Source organism: Euprymna scolopes, chromosome 6 (genome assembly GCF_053919585.1).
Source record: "Euprymna scolopes isolate OS-2025 chromosome 6, ASM5391958v1, whole genome shotgun sequence".
In the NCBI taxonomy this organism is placed as follows: Eukaryota; Metazoa; Mollusca; class Cephalopoda; order Sepiida; family Sepiolidae; genus Euprymna; species Euprymna scolopes.
Genome location: NC_136487.1, coordinates 124,769,041 through 124,789,011, shown reverse-complemented (window position 1 = coordinate 124,789,011; position 19,971 = coordinate 124,769,041). Strand labels below are relative to the sequence as shown.

Sequence of the window (19,971 nt, the reverse complement as noted above, 5' to 3'; positions counted from 1 at the left end):
TAAAAGGTATTTACAGTCTCTCTTTCAATTTTCGGATTTTAATCATGTCAAATCACACTTTAATTCCTTTTGACGGATTGATTGTTGCTATTTCTTCTGATGAGTTAAGGGTATAATAGATTTACTGATTGATATAATAATTAAGTGATTGATTTTGCGCTACGAAAAAGATACTGTCAAGAATTGTATAAGTCAACTGAATTAAAGGAATAAATTATAAGATGATCAACATCATGAACTTTGGAATATAATTTTTGTCATTTATTATATATATATATATATATATATATATATATATATATATATATATATATATATATATATATATATACTAGCAAAAGTACCCGTCGTTGACTGGGTTCAAAAACAGCCTACAGAAAATGGACTGATAGGTTATGAAAAGGAAGGGTTGTAAAGAGATAGCTTTGAATTCGGGGGTATCAAAACCAAAGCAAAATATGATGAAAGTATAAATAAAATAGATAAACCCCATAATTTATTATATCATACCTGTTCACACTGAAACACTTATCACAATATTCTGTGAATCTATCTTAAAAAACCTTGTTAAACTTTATGACATATTTCCATTCTATGGAGACCAGGTGCGAACGCAGACCCCGCAATTTTATTATACCATCCCTATTTAAGTTAAAACATACTTATTAAAGTATTCTTATGTACATGTATATAAAAAAACACTTGCAAACGTTTTTTTCTTTAATTTTTAAATTTTTATTTCCATACTTTGTGGACCAGGCGTGAATGCAGACACCCACAATTTTAATGAACCACCGTTCTGCAGGATCAAACATACACATTCCTGTGTCTCAATACATCTTCTATCATTATATGCAATCAGTTTTTTAAAATAGTCAACCACATAGGAGCCTATTCGTGACCACACACACACACACACACACACACACACACACACACACACACACACAGCTTTGTATTATAGATATATTTATATATATATAAATATATATATATAAATACATATGTATATACATATATATTTATATATATATATTTATATATATATATATTTATATGTATATATTTATATATATGTATTTATATATATTTATATATATATATTTATATATATATGTATATATTTATATATATATATTTATATATATATATTTATATATATATATATAGTTATATATATATATATTTATATCTATATATATTTATATTTTTTTTTTTACATAGGCATCACCACATTATCAAGGCCAAGAGGCCACTCAAGGATAAGGGTTAAAGAGTGTACAGTAGAAATTGGACATTATAGTAATCATTAGTAATGAAAATTTGGTAAAGTTGATAACTTATATGGAACGGCTCATCAAGAACTTATTTACGTTAGACTTGAAGACAACCATATTGTAGTCAGCCGGAAAGCAGGAAAACGGAAGACAATTCCACAGGCGTGCAGTTCTAAGAAAAAAGCTTTGTTCATGGAATCTACGTTTAGGTTTAGGCACAGATAAAGAGTGGGGGGGAATTATTGATAGTGTTTACAGCTAGACGAGTGTTTCTTGTGAAAGTTTGGCGAGGGGGGACCATAGATTGAAGCTCATTTGAACACTTTCCATGAAAATAACGATACATCAGAGACAAACTCGCAACATCTCTTCTGTGAGATAAAGGTTGCAAGGAAGAGAAAAGGACATCTCCTACGAGGCTACGAAGTCTATTTTGAACTCTATCAAGGCAGGCCAAGTCCTTTCTAGCAGCTCCTGCCCAGATGTGGCAACAGTATTCCATCCTTGGACGTACCTGGCTCTTATATAGATAGAGAATAGCATCAGCAGTGAGATATCTACCGGATCGATAGATAGATCCCACCATTTTTCCAGCGTCCTTGGCAACAGATTTGATGTACGTGTTCCATTTAAGATCAGGAGTAATGGTAAAGCCAAGAAGTTTGTCAAAACTTGAGGCCTCCTGAAGACGAGAGCCATTCATTTCAATTGATGTCAGATGTGGATCAGAATGTTGATGATGTAAAGAGAGAAGCTTGGTTTTAGATGCATTAAAAGTAACCAGCCATTCTTTACCCCATTTTACTACGTGCTCAAGATCAGAGGAGAGAGAATTGGAGAGAACTTGGTCGTTTACTGTCTTAGATGTGCTACCATAAATGGTAGTGTCGTCAGCATAGATGTCTACAAATGATGTAAGGATGTGATTTGGAAGATCATTAATGTAGATCAGGAAAAGAGTTGGGCCCAGGATGGACCCCTGAGGGACACCGGCATTAATACTGTGAGCTTCTGATTTTTGCCCCTCAACTACTACTCTTATGAACCTATCAGAAAGAAATTATTTAATAATTGAGAAGACATTTCCAGCAATACCATAGCTAGAGATCTTATGAAGTAAACCTTTATGCCATACCCTATCAAAGGCCTTAGATATGTCAAGAGCAATTGCCCTAGAAAGGTTGCCTCCGTCGAGAGATTTGCTAATCTATATATATATATATATATATATATATATATATATATATATATATATATATATATACCAAGTTAAAGGTATTCAGGAGGGGAAACTCCTGAATTAAAACGAGCTTATTAAGGGTATCAATAAAAAGAGCAAAATATAATAGTTTTATTTATATAGACAAATATTACATAGTCGCTAGACGGAACATATTAATGTTTCAGGCGACGTAATAAAACCTGTGTTCCCGTGATGAAGTAAGAACCAGACTTCTTCACAGGAACACAAGCTTTATCACATTGCGTGAAGAAGGCTTGTGGTCCACACCAAGCACTTGTCTGAAACATTAGCATGTTCAGTGTAGCGACTATATAATATTTGTCTATATAAATAAAAATATTTATATTAACGTTGGACTTGAAGACATCCAAATTGTAGTCAGGTGGGAAGCAGGCAGATGGAACAGAGTTCCACAGGCGTGCAGTTCTAAGAAAGAAGCTTTGTTCATGGAATCCACGTTTTGATTTAGGCACAGATAAAGAGTGGGGGAAATTTTTCACAGTGGATTCAGCTAGACGAGTGTTTTTTGTGAAAGAATTTACACCTGCCGATCAATTATCATACTTTCAATACTTAATTTAAAGCGTTGTAGGTTGTATTTCATTAAGAATCAATCATGATTTTCTGAATTTTTTGTCTAAAAAACAAAACATTTATATGTATACTCGGATGCCACCCAGCATTGCCCAGTCGTAAAATACACTTAAATATGATATTTTGATTAATGTGGATTTTGTATTTATTATTATACTAGCGGGAGGTACCCGGCGTTTCCCAGGTGTTTGGAGGTGTGTGTGGTTTTAGGTAAATCAAAATACCCGGGTGTTTGTGTCGGGGGGTGGGGGGGTTAATAAAATAAAAAGTTTTGGTAGGTAAGTATGAAGGATCGAACCCTTAAGTCGAAGTTGGAAATTAAAGTGTGAAAAAAAATGTGCGACGTTAACCACTGGGCCACCACAAAATTGTTATGGAAACATGTTTGAATTTATTTAAGTATTAAACCTTGGCAGGTGCTCCTACTTAATGAGGTCAACTTTGACTGTGGGGCAGTATTTTATTTACTGCGGGGCAGGATATTTATTTATTTTTTTTGTTTCCCCAAGATGTTGTGGGGAAAACCAGCTCCCCATAAAAAGCGGATTGTCCAAATTGAATAGCAATTGTCTGATATAAGGAGAAACTCCACATTGATCAAAGCTGATTGCTTTCGGACGTTTCCGGAAAAATGCCGCCAGAATTAGTTTCGCTTTTATTATACGAAAAAGCTTAATGCACATGCGGCGATCGAAAAATGTTGAATATTTATCTTTTCAAAGTTGAGCAAATTAAATAGACAGGCGACCCCCGTTGTTAACTCGTAGATATTATCATTTAGACGTGATACAAAAAGTTCTAAGAAGAAGTGAGTCGACTGATCGCTTCTCAGAAAAAAGCCTTTCTCGGACATACACAAAAAGCGAACATACATACATACATACACACACTTTCGCTTTTATACTTATAGATTATATTGGACCCAATATATAGTAATGATTTAAAAAGTTAAAAAAAATAAATAAATAACCCGTGCGCCATCACCAAGAATCAAAACCAAAATGTTTAGCTTACAATTTACTTTTTCCTTTGATGTTAATGCCTAAGCTACGAAGACATGTTTGCTGCAAGGCTAAAAATGAAAACATGAACCAATAGCTATTACATTACGCATATTCGACCTTCACCTTGCAAATTTCATTTTTTTTAATTGTTACACTTTTGCACTGATTTTCCCCAGCTAAAACCCAAATATAAAGGTTTGCATGGGTTCGAATACCCTATATATTAATTTTCATGTCTGTAGACCTAAAAACGACAGAGGTATTTGGTAGGCAAAATTTTTAAACAAATACACATACATAAATATATATAGAAAGAAGTTTGTGTTTACTATAATCTTTTTATGCAAATATTACACAAGTATAAATCATGTAGAATATCTGCATGAATATAATTACATGTAATAGTTTACTAAAGATGATCATCGCATAAGAAAACCGAAAAAAACTAATAGGGAATTAATTAAAATGAATGTTTAAAAGAATATACAAATTAGCTAGATCTTTTGCATATGAATGCAATTCCACAACCGATATATAACAAAGTTGTATTTTCGTTTAAAATAAATAGAAAAAAGTGTTTTTAATATGAATATCAATACACAAAACCAAAAAAAAATTTCTAGGAGTATAGATTTGGATTCTTTTTATCATTTTCACAACATTTCAGTTGATATAACCGCCGATATTCTTCAGGTTTATCTTGTTGAACTCAAGAATCTTTCTGTTGAACTTGAGAATCTGCACAAATTTCGAAATGAACCTTTTATTTAATTCACAGGGGTAGTATGCTCTCGTTCTGTCATTTATGACTTGATAGAAGTCCTAAGTCAATTGTATTTTCAGTTACCCACACTGAGGATTGAACTTTCAACCTTCAGAAGAATGTCATTTTTATAACTGAACTAGACTACCCGTGACCCATTGGGTCAGTATATTATATTAGCTATGGAATTCATGTATGAGCGTGACACTTGTGATGTAAAGAAAATAGGTTTTTTTTACATAACAGAAACATTTCTATGAAAGTATATTAAAATGAAAAAAGAATATAGATAGATTTCTATGAGTCGTTCTGTTTATTATAATTGATTATTTTTGAAAAATAAATTTACAGTTACTGAATTATAAGTGGTTGACCATACTTATAGGTAAATGTGCACTGAATAGATACCATAATACTTATCATAGTTAAATTAAAATTTTGATATATCCGCTTTATTTTTACATCGTTCATTTCTGTATTACGTTTAAGTTATTTTAAACCCCACTCTACCCATGTTAAATAATAATTTCGAAATAATAACGTTAATATTTCAGTGCCCCAATTGTTCTTTTGTTTTTTGTTTATTTTAAACCCCACTCTTCCCATGTTAAATAATAATTTCGAAATAATAATGTTAATATTTCAGTGTCCCAATTGTTCTTTTGTTTTTTGTTTTTTGCGTTTAAATTATCCAAATAAACAATTGTTAATACTGTCTGCTTTTTTTTTTTTTTACATCGTTCATTTCTGTATTACGTTTAAGTTATTTTAAATCCCACTCTTCCCATGTTAAATAATAATTTTGAAATAATAATGTTAATATTTCAGTGCGCAGGTCATGCGCGCATGCGCAACCGGATGTCATAAATCGGAAAGTGGGTTACATACATCGTTACAAGATCATTTGAGTTTTATAAGTATATAGATTTTACTGTGTACTTCCAAAACTTCAGTTGTAAAGACGACATTCTTTCGAAGACTCCAAATAATACGCATAATGAATCTCCATCTTAAAAATTCAGAAACATAAAACGTTTATATACAGGGTGGCCGAAAAGTCCCAGGACACTCTATTTTTAATATTTTAATGCTGTTAAATATGATTGATTTTAATATTCTAATGTTGTTAAAACAATTTATTTCATTTATTTTTTCAGGTTATGACTGACATCAGTGTATTTTCTGTGTGTTTCATTAAAAAATACTGTGTTTTATTAAAAATACATGTATAGTGTCCTGGGACTTTTCGGCCACCCTGTACATTCTTCTCATGCATGTTTTTATACATGGGTCTTTTTGTCACTTCAAGATCTCCAATATCATGGACTGCCTTCCCATCATAACACTTGCATAAATGAGTTGGCCATTTTGTCTCTTCTTTCATTTTGTTTGCAGATACACTACATTTTTTTTTTTTTTTTTGTTAATTCAAAGTAAACTGTACAGGATGGCAAGAAAGATCTATTTTAAAAAAATATATACATGGTTCTTGTTGTGATAGTTATGTCCCTTTATTATAACTCTGAAAGTGAAAAGAGTTATTACCCTTAGTTATTACAGTTCTTCATAAATAAAATCATGTGTATTTCTTTTTTTTTTTTTTTTTACATGGTGGTCACCACTTATCAAGGCCCAGAAGCCACTCGGGGATAAGGGTTATTGTGTGTACAGTAATCAATGGGATAGTATCGTAGTAATAGTTAGTATTGGAGATTTGATAAAGTGTCATTACTTAAGGGAGCGGTTCATCAGGAATTTGTTTGTGTTGGACTTGAAGACATCTAGGTTGAAGTCGGGAGGGAAACAGGCAAGCGGCAGAGAGTTCCACAGGCGTGCAGTTCTAAGAAAGAAGCTTTGTTCATGGAATTTACATTTGGATTTAGGCACGGATAAAGAGTGGGGAAAATTATTGACAGTGGTTTCAGCTAGTCGGGTGTTTTTTGTGAAAGATTGGCGAGCGGGGACCAGAGAATAGAGCTCAGACGAGCACTTGCCATGGAAATAACGATAAAACAAAGACAGGCTCACAACTTCTCTTCTGTGGGAGAGGGGTTGCAGGGAAGAGAAAAGGGCATCATCCACCAAGCCATGAAGTTTATTTTGTACTCTGTTAAGGCAGGATAGGCTGTTTTTAGCAGCTCCTGCCCAGATGTGGCAGCAGTACTCCATCCTTGGACGTACTTGGCTTTTATATAGATAGAGAATTGCATCATTAGTGAGATATCTTCTGGAGCGGTAGAAGGATACCACCATCTTCCCAGCGACCTTGGCCACTGACTTGATGTATGTGTTCCATTTCAGATCAGGAGTAAAGGTCAAACCCAGAAGCTTATCAAAACATGGGGCCTTCCCTAGATGAGAGCCATTCATTTCAATCGATGCCAGATGGGGATCAGAGCGTTTATGATGCAATGATAGGAGCTTGGTCTTAGATACATTAAAGGTTCCCCCACTGAACTACACGCTCAAGATCTGAGTAGAGAGAATCAGAGAGAACATTGTCACTAACGGCCTTTGATGTGTTGCCATAGATAGTCACGTCATCAGCATAGATGTCAATGAATGATTTTAGTATGTGTTTTGGGAGATCATTGATGTAGATCAAGAAGAGAGTTAGGCCCAGCATTAATACTGTGGGCCTCTGATTTCTGCCCATCAATCTTATGAGCCTATCAGAGAGAAATGATTTAATGATTGAGAAAACACTTCCAGTTATACCGTAGCTGGAAATCTTGTGAAGTAGGCCTTTATGCCATACCCTATCGAAGCACTTTGATATGTCAAGAGCAATTGCCCTAGAAATGAAGTCTTTGTCGAGAGATTTGCTAATTCTATGAGATATAACCATTAGCATGTCTGCTGTAGATCTAGCAGAACAGAAACCATATTGCGTGTCACTAAGAAGGTTATTCCTGCTGAGGTGGTTAACTACTTCTCTATTTAATATGGATTCCAGCAACTTACTCATGACACATAGGAGACTTATTGGTCTGTATTGAGAGGGAGATGACTTATCACCTGAATTCTTAAATACAGGGCATACTGATGAGGTTTTCCAGGGTGTTGGAAAGCACTTCTCCTTAAGGCAATGCTTAAACAATTTGGTAAGTATGGGGGCAAGTTCTGGTTGTAGCTTTTTCAACACTATAATTGGAATGCCGTCAGTGCCAGTTGCTTTACTGGAATCAAGGTTCTTGATTAGCTTGGTGACCTCGCGCACAGTTATTTGTATGTTAACCAAACTCTTGTTTTATTCACTTATTATTGCATCCATCCTGACTGCTGAATCCCATAATGTAACAGTTCCCTTATTAAAACAAAGAGAAAAATTTGCAATCTCTGCCATCATAGGTATTGTTTTTGGTCATGAGGATTGAACCCTCAACCTTCTTCTGAAGGTTAGAATGTTGGAAGGTTTAGTGTGTTTTCTTTGTTTTATTTTCTTTTGTGTTCAAAGCTTTTAATCATGTTACAGTCATTAAGATGATTGGTCTGGCAGAACATAAGATGAAGAAAGCCACTGGGTAACGTTAGGCATGTATCCAAGTATAACTGGAATTGAATATTGAACAAGAAAAAGATTACCATCTTGCATGAAAACATAGATTTCCATTAAAAATGAAATGTAGTTTGCTTGAAGCATTGTGTAAGCTATGTATAAAGGTAAGTATTAGAAGGCTGTAGCAGACGAAATTGCAATGAACACAAGCAGGATCAAATTCTCGAGGCTGGGGATTTTGAAATACACTTCCTTCCTTGCTTGTTGAATCAGAAGCCAGCTCGCAGTGACCTGACCAAGTTTATAAAAGGTTAATCCGCCAACGCATTCTCTCTCTTTCTTCCCCGATCATGGTCTGACAACAACTCCATGTGGAACGGACTTGTCACCTCCAAATTCTCTCTTGGGACTCAACCGGGCCTTCAGGCTTGGGGTTCGACTAAGACGTGAATACAAACAAGCCAACATAGCTATCTCCACACACGGACTTCAATGTGATACATACACAAAATCTCTTTCTCATCCTATAGGACTGTCTCTAATCTTTCGTGACACACGTTTCCACTATACTTTAGACACAAACAGGCATGAACTCTGTCTCTTTCAACAGGCCTGTCTAATTTTTAATCTGCATCTCCACACAGTAACACTTTCCACAACCAACCCTTTCTCTAAGATACAACCTACTAATGAAGATAATCAATAAAGCTGTTTTTAAATATCAGAATGAGACATCTTTTTTTTTTTGTTGTAGGGAATATTTTGGTGTGACTGCAGTCATGGAGGCGGACTGCTAAGAGTGGCATGTGCGAACTCAAAACCCGACCGACAGGACACAGAAAGGCAACAAGTCAACAGGTTCGATCGCATCTTAATTTGCATAAATGAGACAATATAAGGCCGGCAGTGAATAGGGCAAGACGAGTTCTTGAGAACCAGACTGAATGTGGTTAGAGCAGAGAATGTAGCTGAGAGTCCAGTCCAGGTTTTTTTCTATTAGATTTGTCTTCTTATCATTTGTCCCCATCTGACTAGAATGAAAAGAAATTCCCTCTTCATTTAAGGAACTTCAAAGAAAAGACAATCTGTTATGATGTGATGTGATTGTGTTAGTATGCATGTGCCGTATGGACTTACAAATAACGTTGGAAATTGGCGCATTTGTTCTACTTACCGTTTATTTGTTATGCATCCCTACTGCTTGTATTTTGTTGAATAAACCTTTTGAAGAAGTACGGATGGGCAACATTGTAAAAAAAAAAAGACAGTGTGTACCATACGTGCCATATTTGGCAGATTTGCCATTTAGTTGTACAAATAGCCTCAAATCCTGTTATAAAAAAGGAAGACGGGCCAACATTGGTATATATCGTAAACAGAAGTTTGTTTATATTTACGTGATTATTGAAAATGTACTCCAGTAATAAAAATTTAATTAAAATAAACCACGGTGTTTAACAAATAAAAAAAGAGAAATAATGAATGATGAAGTTTTAAAATTATTAAATGTGTTTTATTTTATAATTTAAAAAGGTCTTCATTTTTATTACAGACTCTTAGAAGATAATTTCACCTGGAGTCGTTTGAGAAAGAATTTCTCTTTCGAATAAAAAAACTTTTTATAAAATGATTTTATATTAACATTTGACCAAGAAAGCCAATTATTTGTACCTTTTAAAAGGTGCTATTTTTAAAAGAAAGAGGACATTTTAAAGACATTTTTTTTATTTGCATGCATCTTACTTTTCAGTTTTTTTTATTTTAAATAAGATTATTCTTTCATTTTAAGAAGGAAAACAAGAACTTTCCTTCTTTTTCCTATATTTTGTTGCTATCCTTTGGATGATAAATTCACCTTTGTCAACTTTTTTTTTCCAGCAAATGCAACCGAATTTCATTTTAAATTTCTCATTTAAAAACCAGTTTTTACATAAAAATTGACCAAATCACACTGTAAGTTCTTTTAAAAGTGACAATTTGTTTTCAAAAACAAACAAACAAAAAAAAAAATCCGACTTGAATTGTACTTTCATAAAATAACTACCGGTTAAGTGTTTAAATAAATATGCAGGTATTTTAAATTATCCATAGCCTTACAAATTTCTCACATTGACTTTTGAATGCGACTCCAACATGTAACGGAATCATATTCCAATGCGTCCATTTCACGGCAACAATTAAATAAGAAAATCCAACGAATCTCACTGGGAATAACAAACAAAAAAAAGACAAAAAGGTCCGACTCACTTCGTCATCGTCCCATCTTCACCTCTCTGACCACAACTCGCTGCAGTTTTCCCTTTCTCAATGCTTTAAATTTTTAAACTGCGACACGCATCATTTTAATCTTTCCATTTTTCAATGCTTCCAATTTTTAAAGAAAATGATACTCCACTAAAATTGAATAATCGGGTTAGTCAGGAACATCTGTAAAAATAATGAAAATCAATATTTTTAATGTTTACATTCACATATTAGTATTTTGTTTGTTCTCTTGTTCAGAAACTAATATGAGATACGTTACAAAAATAATTGGATATTTTCTAATTTGACACAAAAATCATAAAAAATTTTCCAAATTGACGAAATAATGACCAAATATTTTCTAACTTGACACAGAGCTAGCCGATACAGTTTTTTCTTAGAATGTAGTCTAGTTGAAATTATATCAAGCATTTTTATGATTTCAAGAAAAGAAACATACTGATGTATATTATATTACAATATATATAAGTGTATATATATATATGTTATATATACATATATATATGGTATATATACATATATATATCTATCTTAATACGCGAATCATTTATGTCTTTCCATTTTTCAACGCTTTCAATTTTTTAAAATTCGATGCGTGCCATTTAATATTCCCATTCTTTCGACACTTTCGATTTTCACATGCGACTCATTTAATCTTTCCTTTCCTCAAGGCTTTCAAATCTCGACTGACTCATTTAATCTCGACACTTTCAAACTTCAATCTGACTCATTTAATTTTTCCCTTTGACAGCGCTTTCAAATTTCATCTCGGTCGCAGCGACTTTATTTTTCAGGCCGAAATAGCTTATAATTAAAATAAAGAAATGGATTCTTGTCAGCATTTGAATGACATTCTAAGTTGCGATCTGTTCAGTCTGGTTCTCCCGAACTCCCCTCACCCACCATCTTTACTTCTGGTCTTCTATTACTTCATATTGGTGTATAGTGTCATTGATATGCAAATTACATCAAACTACAGAAATTAAAATATCATGTATTGTATTGAAACAACACCAAGCATCCAGCTAGTAAATATTATATTTTAATTAATGCAGATTTCTTTATTATTATAAACAGAAATACTGTAGTTATTAAACGTAGCTTTAAATTCCTTAAAAAAAATGAAGTAAAAAAAACGGAAAGAAACTGAGACATGTGCATGTGAGTATTATGTTTTTTTTCTAAACAACTCACTTCTTGTAAGTAAAAAAAAAATACTTGAGCTGAGATCAAAACCAAAACCAAAGACAGTGAGTCAAGTACGATAACCATTGGGCCAGCTTTACATGATATTTAAAAAGTATTTTCAAACCTACTTATTCTTAACATAAGTAATCTGTCATGTGAACAATCCATGCATGCGCACTGATAAAAATCAGATGACTCCAACATACCAGTTTTTCAATTGTGACCCCTTAGCAGCCTGTAGCAGTTGAAACTTGCTACAATAGCAGGCAGGGAAAAATCTTGTGGCTCAAGATTTAAATCTTCCATCTTACTGACTTGCCCAATCACAAGTCAGTTCCTAGTCACGTGACCGAGTGTATAAAAGGTAAAACTGACAACACTCTGCTTTTTACTCTCTTTCTCCCTGGTTTTCGCTGGCAGCAGACATTTGCCTGGACCTTTGGCCCCTGGCTAACGTGAGTACAAGCCAACATGACTATCTTTAAACTTCCACTTATTTCCATGTGCAGTACCCATATGAATTTCTTTATCACGCTACAGAACTGGTCTCGTCGATACACTGACACACACTCTTAGTATCCACTACAACACATAAACTCACTGAATACCTTTCCCTTTCTTTCTCCTTTAATAGGCCTCCTTCGTCCCGATGACTACTGGCTACAACACGCGTATAAAGAACTATTCTCTCCTTCAACAAGCCGGCATAAATTAAATCTATCTTTAATACAAGGATACTTCCAGCTACTAACCTGTTTCTCTCTTGTGCATGCTACTAACGAAGATGACAAATAAAGTTGCTTTTAAATGTTAAAATGAAACTTCCTTTCGTTGTCTTCATATTTAACTAAACGCCCTTTCAAGTCTGTAGATAAAAAATTCATTGAGTATATAGGTTGAGAAGTGTCCTCACACACACACACACACACACACACATTCTCACATTTATAGATTACAATAAATATTCGATTAATAGTAAGTAAATAATTCAATGTATATTTATCAGCATTGTGAATATGCGAGAAAAGCAACAAAGTCTGTATTGCGAACTGAGATTTTCAAAACCCGCTAAATCAGGGGGGAAAAAATCTCCATTAAATCACTATATTTTTAACTTTTCGGCGGTATTGCCCTCTGAAACTGTCAAAACCGCTAATTTGAAAAAAAAGAAAAAAAAATCTAAAAAAAAGTAAAAAACCCAACAAAACGCTATATTTTAACTTCCTACCCTACATAAAAATATTATGAACTTATAAAATATTCCATATTTTCTCTTTATAAATTTTTAGGGTTAGATTGAAACGGTTAACTCTCAAAATAGCTGCCAAGTTTTATCGGATAGTTTTATTTGTTTTTTGCTGATGGGTATTTTTGTTTTCCAATAAACCAATTATAAAATCAAACAATATTTATCAAAATTAATTGAAATATGTTACAAATTAAACATCACAAGAATGGCGTATCTAAATATTAAATATTACTGAAGAAATTCGCAGCAGATATCAGAAAAAATTTTACATAATAAAAATCAGCGAACAAATTCATATGTGAATTAATTGATAGATTTTAGAACCGTTCTGAAGAATGGATTGAGGAGGGTAGGTAAATATGACACAAGTCTATAAAAGGTGTGCGAGCCCTTTCTAGTCTCACACAAACACACGTGTTCACATTTCAAGCCACTTTTTCTTGTCATACACATACGCGCACACAAACATATGCGTGCACGTACGTACATGTACATATATTCACGTTCACGTACATACACTCACATTTATGTGCATACACACACTAACGTACACACATGTATGCACACATACGTACACACATGCGTACACATAGGCAATGTCACTTCCCTTTAAAGGAAATCCACACATGCGCAAAAGACTACCGGAAACAACTACAAAAGCAAGAGACCTGAGCTGTTTCCTTCTTTTTCGATTCGGCTCCCGACCTGGGCGGTCGACGGACCAACTGCTCCCTGCGGAGCACGCGCCCACGCGCCTTACGTCACATGCGACTATATGTGGGGCAAGAGCCAACAGACAGTACGTACACCTTACACACTTTCTATCTCTATGGCCAGAATTGACTTTCTCACTTTCTCTCACTCTCTCTCTCTCTACAATAATAGACTTTCCCTCTCACCAGCTAACAGCGAGAGACGCATGCCAAACTAAACACGTGCTGTACCCTTTTTTTTCATTTGTTTCTTCATGAAATAGATTCTAGTTCGTTTAATTCAATTTAACACGTTGTTCGTTTCTTTCTCAAAACAATTCATTTTTCCTTTTTTGTACGACTCGGTGAAATGTATAATATATCCACTAGTCCACTACAAATTTGTGACCCGAACGTGAGATGAACACGCATTTCCTTCTATATCACCAGTCTTCTATAAAGGGAAAAATAGCACAAAATGAAAATGTCAATTTAACAAATAATTGTTACCAAAGGCAATAAATGGCAGTTTTCTATCTACCTGTATGAGTTTTTTTTTTGTTTTAAAGTATTTTCAAGTGCTTTTCTTTTTTTTTTTTTTTTTTTTTTAGCTTAAATTACGGGTGTGCAGGTGTCAAAAATCCCCAGATTTTTCAGAAAAAAAGCTATCCGTTAGATCAAAATTTTACCCGCTAAATTGCAAATGAAATCTCCAGATCTAGCAAAACAAAAACAAAAAAAAAAAAAAACCGCTAAATTGACAACACTAATCCTTATTTTTGCCGTAATCGGCGAGTTATCTGCCCATAACCGGAAGTGATTTCAACTAAAAGAACCGTCGGAGATTAACTGATCTAAACATTCCATTTGTATTGAGGAAGAAAATCACGATCGAAAATGTTTCTCATGTATTATCTCGACGACAAAGGTGATCGAGTTTACACACTCAAGGTAAGCTTTTATTTTAAACATTAGTTTATCGACTAATGTAACAATGTTGTCTATATATTATTCCGTGATCTACGACTGGCTTTTCCCCCACGTGGGCACAGTTATTTAACTTGATTAAATAAACATTTTTATGTCCTAAATCGCGTATGTTGGAGTTAAGGAAAACCATGTTGCTAAGTCTTTCTTTATTGTAGGCATGTATTTTCGTTGTTTGTTTTTTTTTTTTTTTTTTGTAGAATCACTTCCATCCTCAAACGTTTTTTTCTTTTTTCTCCATTCTGTATTTCAAAATAAATGTTTGTACCGAGATGTTATGATAGCTGTGATTTTGGCCCAACGAAACAGTTCGGCTTGAATTTGAATTAAGACATCAAAACCTCGAACTGGAAAAGAAAATACGAAACTTTTTTTTTTTTTTTTTTTTTTACGACCTGTTGTAGTATAACACGCTCGTTCTCATGTTAAGAACGGCTTTCGGAATACCCCTAACCTCGAAAGCTGTTATTAACATGGGGATGTTTTTATCCTACACTGGGTCAGGTCGAAAATAAAAAATACGTTCATTGTTCTCCGTGAAATTATCGAAATGAAACGAAACCATTTTTATTTTATTTATTTATTTTAGTGCACATGTTAGTGAAAAAAAAATGGTTCTTTGTGATATGGGCGCCTCAGAACAGTTTATAAGATCACAAACTGATTTTAAACTGTTTTGAAATGAAAACAAACTAATAAATCCCACGGTGATTTTTATTTGGATTTCTGCGCCCCCCCCCCCCCCCCGCCGACTCCTATCGATTCTCGGGACTCCAAAGAGAACATCGTGGCGCTCTTTGTAACCCCCTCCCCCCCCCCAAAAAAAAAACACTTCAAAGAATTTTCTAGCATGAATGCTACCAAAGGCAAAATGAGTTATTCTTTTGACTTAAATAAATTGATATTGCTTTTTTTTTTTCTTTTACATGGATCAGTGGATCACCACACCAGTACACCAACACCACCACTTATCAAGGCCCGGAAGCCACACTGGGATAAGGGTTATTGTGTGTACACTAATCAATGGGATAATATCGTAGTAATCGTTAGTATTGGAGATTTGATAAGGGGCGGGGGCGATTAATCAGGAATTTGTTTGTTGGACTTGAAGACCTCCAAGTTGTAGTCAGGTGGGAAACAGGCAAACGGAATAGAATTCCACAGGCGTGCACTTCTCAGAAAGAAGCTTTGTTCATGGAATCTACATTTAGATTTAGGCACAGATAAAGAGTGGGGGAAATTACTGACAGTGGTTTTAGCTAGACTGGTGTTTATTTTGAAAGATTGGCGAGGGAGGGCCAGAGATTGGAGCTTGGATGAGCACTTGCCATGGAAATAGCGATAAAACAAAGACAGGCTCGCAACGTCTCTTGTGTGGGGGAGAGGTTGTAGGGAAGAGAAAAGGGCTAGGTGTGTCGGAAACTTCGTGAAAAATATTGAATAATTCGACCCTTCTATTACTTTTTATACAACTTTAATATTTTGGAAGTATAATCCATAAAGAAAATAAACAACCCACTTTAAAGAGAAATTACGAGTTGTTTTTTATATTTTATTTGCAGTTTCGTGTTAGGGGTGTCAAAAATTCTGATACACCTAGAAAAGGGCATCCCCCACTAAGCCACAAAGTCTACTTTGTATTTTTGTCAAGGCAGGATAGACTGTTTTTAGAAGCTCCAGTATTCCATCTTTGGACGGACCTGGCTATTCTACAGATAGAGAATTGCATTAGTAGTGAGATCTGCTGGAGCGGTAGAAGGATCCTACCATTTTCCCAGCGGCCCGGGCAACAGATTTGATGTGTTCCATTTCAGATCAGGAGTAAAGGTCAGACCCAGGAGCTTGTCAAAACATGAAGCCTCCCCAAGACGAGAGCCATCCATTTCAATTGATGCTAGATGGGGAACTTGATGATGTAAAGATAGTTAACTTAGAACAACGGAGTTTCAGGTGCACTGATTTTCGACTCGCACTTAAAATTAGTAACTTGCATTTGATAGTGTCTAAAAGTGCAAAAAATAAAACAAAACTTATCCAGGTAATTAGAGTAACTTATCTTGCCTTAAGAAAAATTTATTTGTTGGTAAATGTGTGGTTTAGCAGCTCAAATTATTTGACAAATAAAAAAAATAACTTTATTTTCATAGGTTGAAATAAAACCAGAAAATTTCATTAGACTAAATGTATGGCATTCAAGGCTGCCAAATTGCTTTTAAAATTTGGCCTTTTTTACGCACTTTCATTATAAAAAAAAAATATTGCGGCAAAAACATAGTTCATGAAAGAGCGTAAAAAGGCCAACCTGTGAAACCTAAGAAAAGCCAATTTTTAAAAACAATATGGCGGCCTCGATTGTCATACATTTAGTCCAATGAAAAATAATAAATGAAATTTTTTTCTCAGGTTTTATTTCAGCCTTAGGGTCTAGTGTTTTATATAATAGTTTTTATAATTTTGTCTGTCAAATAATTTACTCCACTAAACTACACATTTGCCTATTTGTTTTTACACTTTCGTTTGACTTGAACATTTGCAAAAATTTAGCAGCAATTATTATCAAAAAGCAGTAAAGATAGTTTAGTTTCAATTATTTCATTCTCTAAGTATTGCCGTAATTAACAACCCCCCCCCCCCAAAAAAAAAACGCAGTTTCCTTTCCTTGATAGGATTTCATGTTTTCGTTCTTAAATCAACTTCCACTTCTAAACAACTTTGAGACTAACTATTTTTAGTCGCGGATGCAGGTAAAGAATCGGTCAACATTATCAATGATTACATGTAGTTTTAAAAGGGGTCTTTGTGCAATTATGGTAGGATGGGGAGGCTTGCCCCTCTGACTTTGGGTTAGGGCTAAGAGAAATTGTGTTAACATCCTGAAGACTTGACAGAAACAAAATCTAAATTTTAGAATGGGAGTTAAAATTAATGTAAAATAATTCATGTCAAGGCCATTATAGTATTTTACCAATTTTTTATGGGAGTTAAATCGAGATTTTTCAGACTTATATGTAGAGGTGTTTGGTGAGAAGCTTGCCACTCGGACTTGGCATTATTGTTAAAGTTTAAGATTTTAAGCTTGCAACTCCTACCTAGCATTAGTGTAGGGTTTAGGGCGTTTGACATTCACGTTTATGGTTAGTGGTTCATAATTATTGGCTTTTGAAAATATAGCTTATGCAAAACTAGGTAAATGAGGGTGTAAGACTTTGCAAGAATTAAGGCAGACAAAAATAAATTTCATTTAAAACGAGTAATATCACCCTAACAAAATATGACATTTGGAAAAATATCAAGTATTTTTTACCCACCTTTTTGAATAAAAAAAAAAAAAAATTGCTCCAACTGACGAATTGTTCACACATTTTCGATAAATTTGACTTGCATTTTTTTTTTTTTATTCTACAGAGTGACATATTTTGTTTTTAACTTTAAGATGTTTTTTATTTCTTAACTTCACTAGAAACTGAACACCCCCTACAAATATTTAAATATTAATTTAAAAATTTTTATTTTTATTTATTAATTTTTTTTTTTTTTTTTTTTTGTAAATTTTTACGTGCACCAGCATCATTTAACTCCTGAAAAAATTTCTTTTTAGGTGGGTTGGGGTTAAATTGGAAAGATAATGCGATAAAATGAATGAATTTTTTGGTAAAACTTACCTTTTTAAAAACTTTCTAGGGGTTTTTACATGTGCTAAAAACGAATATTGCATTTAAAATTGAGGCCGGCAACTACGACCATATTGCATGTACAAAAATCGATGTCTTACTTTATACAATGAGAAACTTGAAGTTGATTTGAATATAATTGTTCTTTGTAGAGAGGAATTTTTAATGTCTATGTATCATTTGCTATTTCGAGCAAAAGAATATTTTACCTACCCTAGGACGGCTACTACACGTGTATGAAATAATTGTACCTTCCCTAGGTAGTTTACAGAATATATATGAAATAATTTTACCTTTTTGGGACGGGTAATTTACAACATATATTTAAAATGTTTACCTAACTTTTGGACAGGTAATTTATATACATATATGAAACAATTTAACATACTCTCGGCAGGTATTGTACAACGTATATAAAATAATTTCTCTTCCCACCAAGGTCACCATAATCTTAAGAAAATTGAAATCATTTTTAGAAGATGAATTATTAGGATTTCCAAATTAATGCATGAATACATTGTGTTGGTTAATGAGTTCGCAACCCTTGCTTCATCATAATTTCAACATTACTGCGTTTCTTTCCTTCCTCACTATCGGCACTATTGTTGTAAGATAAATTGTCATTTTTGGAAGAGGTCTCGGCAGGATTTTAAAATTAATGCATAAATATATTGACACAGTTAAGTGATTAGACAACCCTTGCTTCATTTGTTTTATTTTTTCCCCCACTACCGACAACAAAAAGACTTCATTTTCGGAAGATTACTGTAAACAAATACGGTCGTAGTTGCCGGCCCCAATTTAAATGCGATATTCGTTTTTAGCACACCTGAAAACCCCTAGTTTTTTTTTTTTTTTTCCCCCATTTATAATAATAAAAATAGATAACAAAAACTTGTAATTACTTATTTGTTCGATTTTCTTAAAAACTTTTTTTTTTTTTTTTTTTTTTTTTTAGAAATTTGAGGAGAACAACAAACCAACTCATAATGCTCACCCAGCCAGATTCTCCCCAGATGATCCTTATTCACGGCAAAGAGTTACTGTGAAAAAAAGGTTTGGTCTCTTGATATCGCAGAAGCCAAAGGAAAAATTTTGAACAAACAAAATGCTGCAAATCTTTTATTTTTTTTTTTTTTCTTAATTTGTAAAAAATCTCCTGTCAAAACAATCATTTTTTTTTTTTTTTTTTTTTTTTACATCAACATTTTAAATATTAAAAATGATATCACTTTTCTTTATTGTGAAGCGTTTTTATTTACAAAAGGTGAGAAGTTTTTTTTTTTTTCTTTTTTTTTTAATCCGGATTGTCTGCTAGCGGTGACATTCTGATTACTTTCTTTCAGACTAGCATGAATACCCGGTGTTGCCCGAGTCAACATGAAATTCCATTTGTACACACCTACTATACTAAGGACCTTGGGCAGTTTTTCATTATGTCAACTCTTATCGTCGGCACTGTTGATACTCTTGCTTCACGGATAATTACACAAATGTTATTGCCCCAAAATGGATGTTACAGCATCCTCATCAGATATT

General features: G+C 33.8%; 1 protein-coding gene across 1 annotated transcript; it reads left to right on the top strand.

Moving 5' to 3' along the window:
* The first annotated feature begins 14,570 nt into the window (after positions 1-14,570).
* Positions 14,571-19,668, top strand: LOC145277933 (H/ACA ribonucleoprotein complex subunit 3-like). Its single transcript, XM_080130010.1, has 2 exons — positions 14,571-14,725; positions 19,391-19,668. The coding sequence occupies exons 1-2, from the start codon at positions 14,672-14,674 to the stop codon at positions 19,529-19,531; spliced, it is 195 nt and encodes a 64-aa protein (XP_079986136.1). The 5' UTR covers positions 14,571-14,671; the 3' UTR covers positions 19,532-19,668.
* The last annotated feature ends 303 nt before the right edge of the window (positions 19,669-19,971 follow it).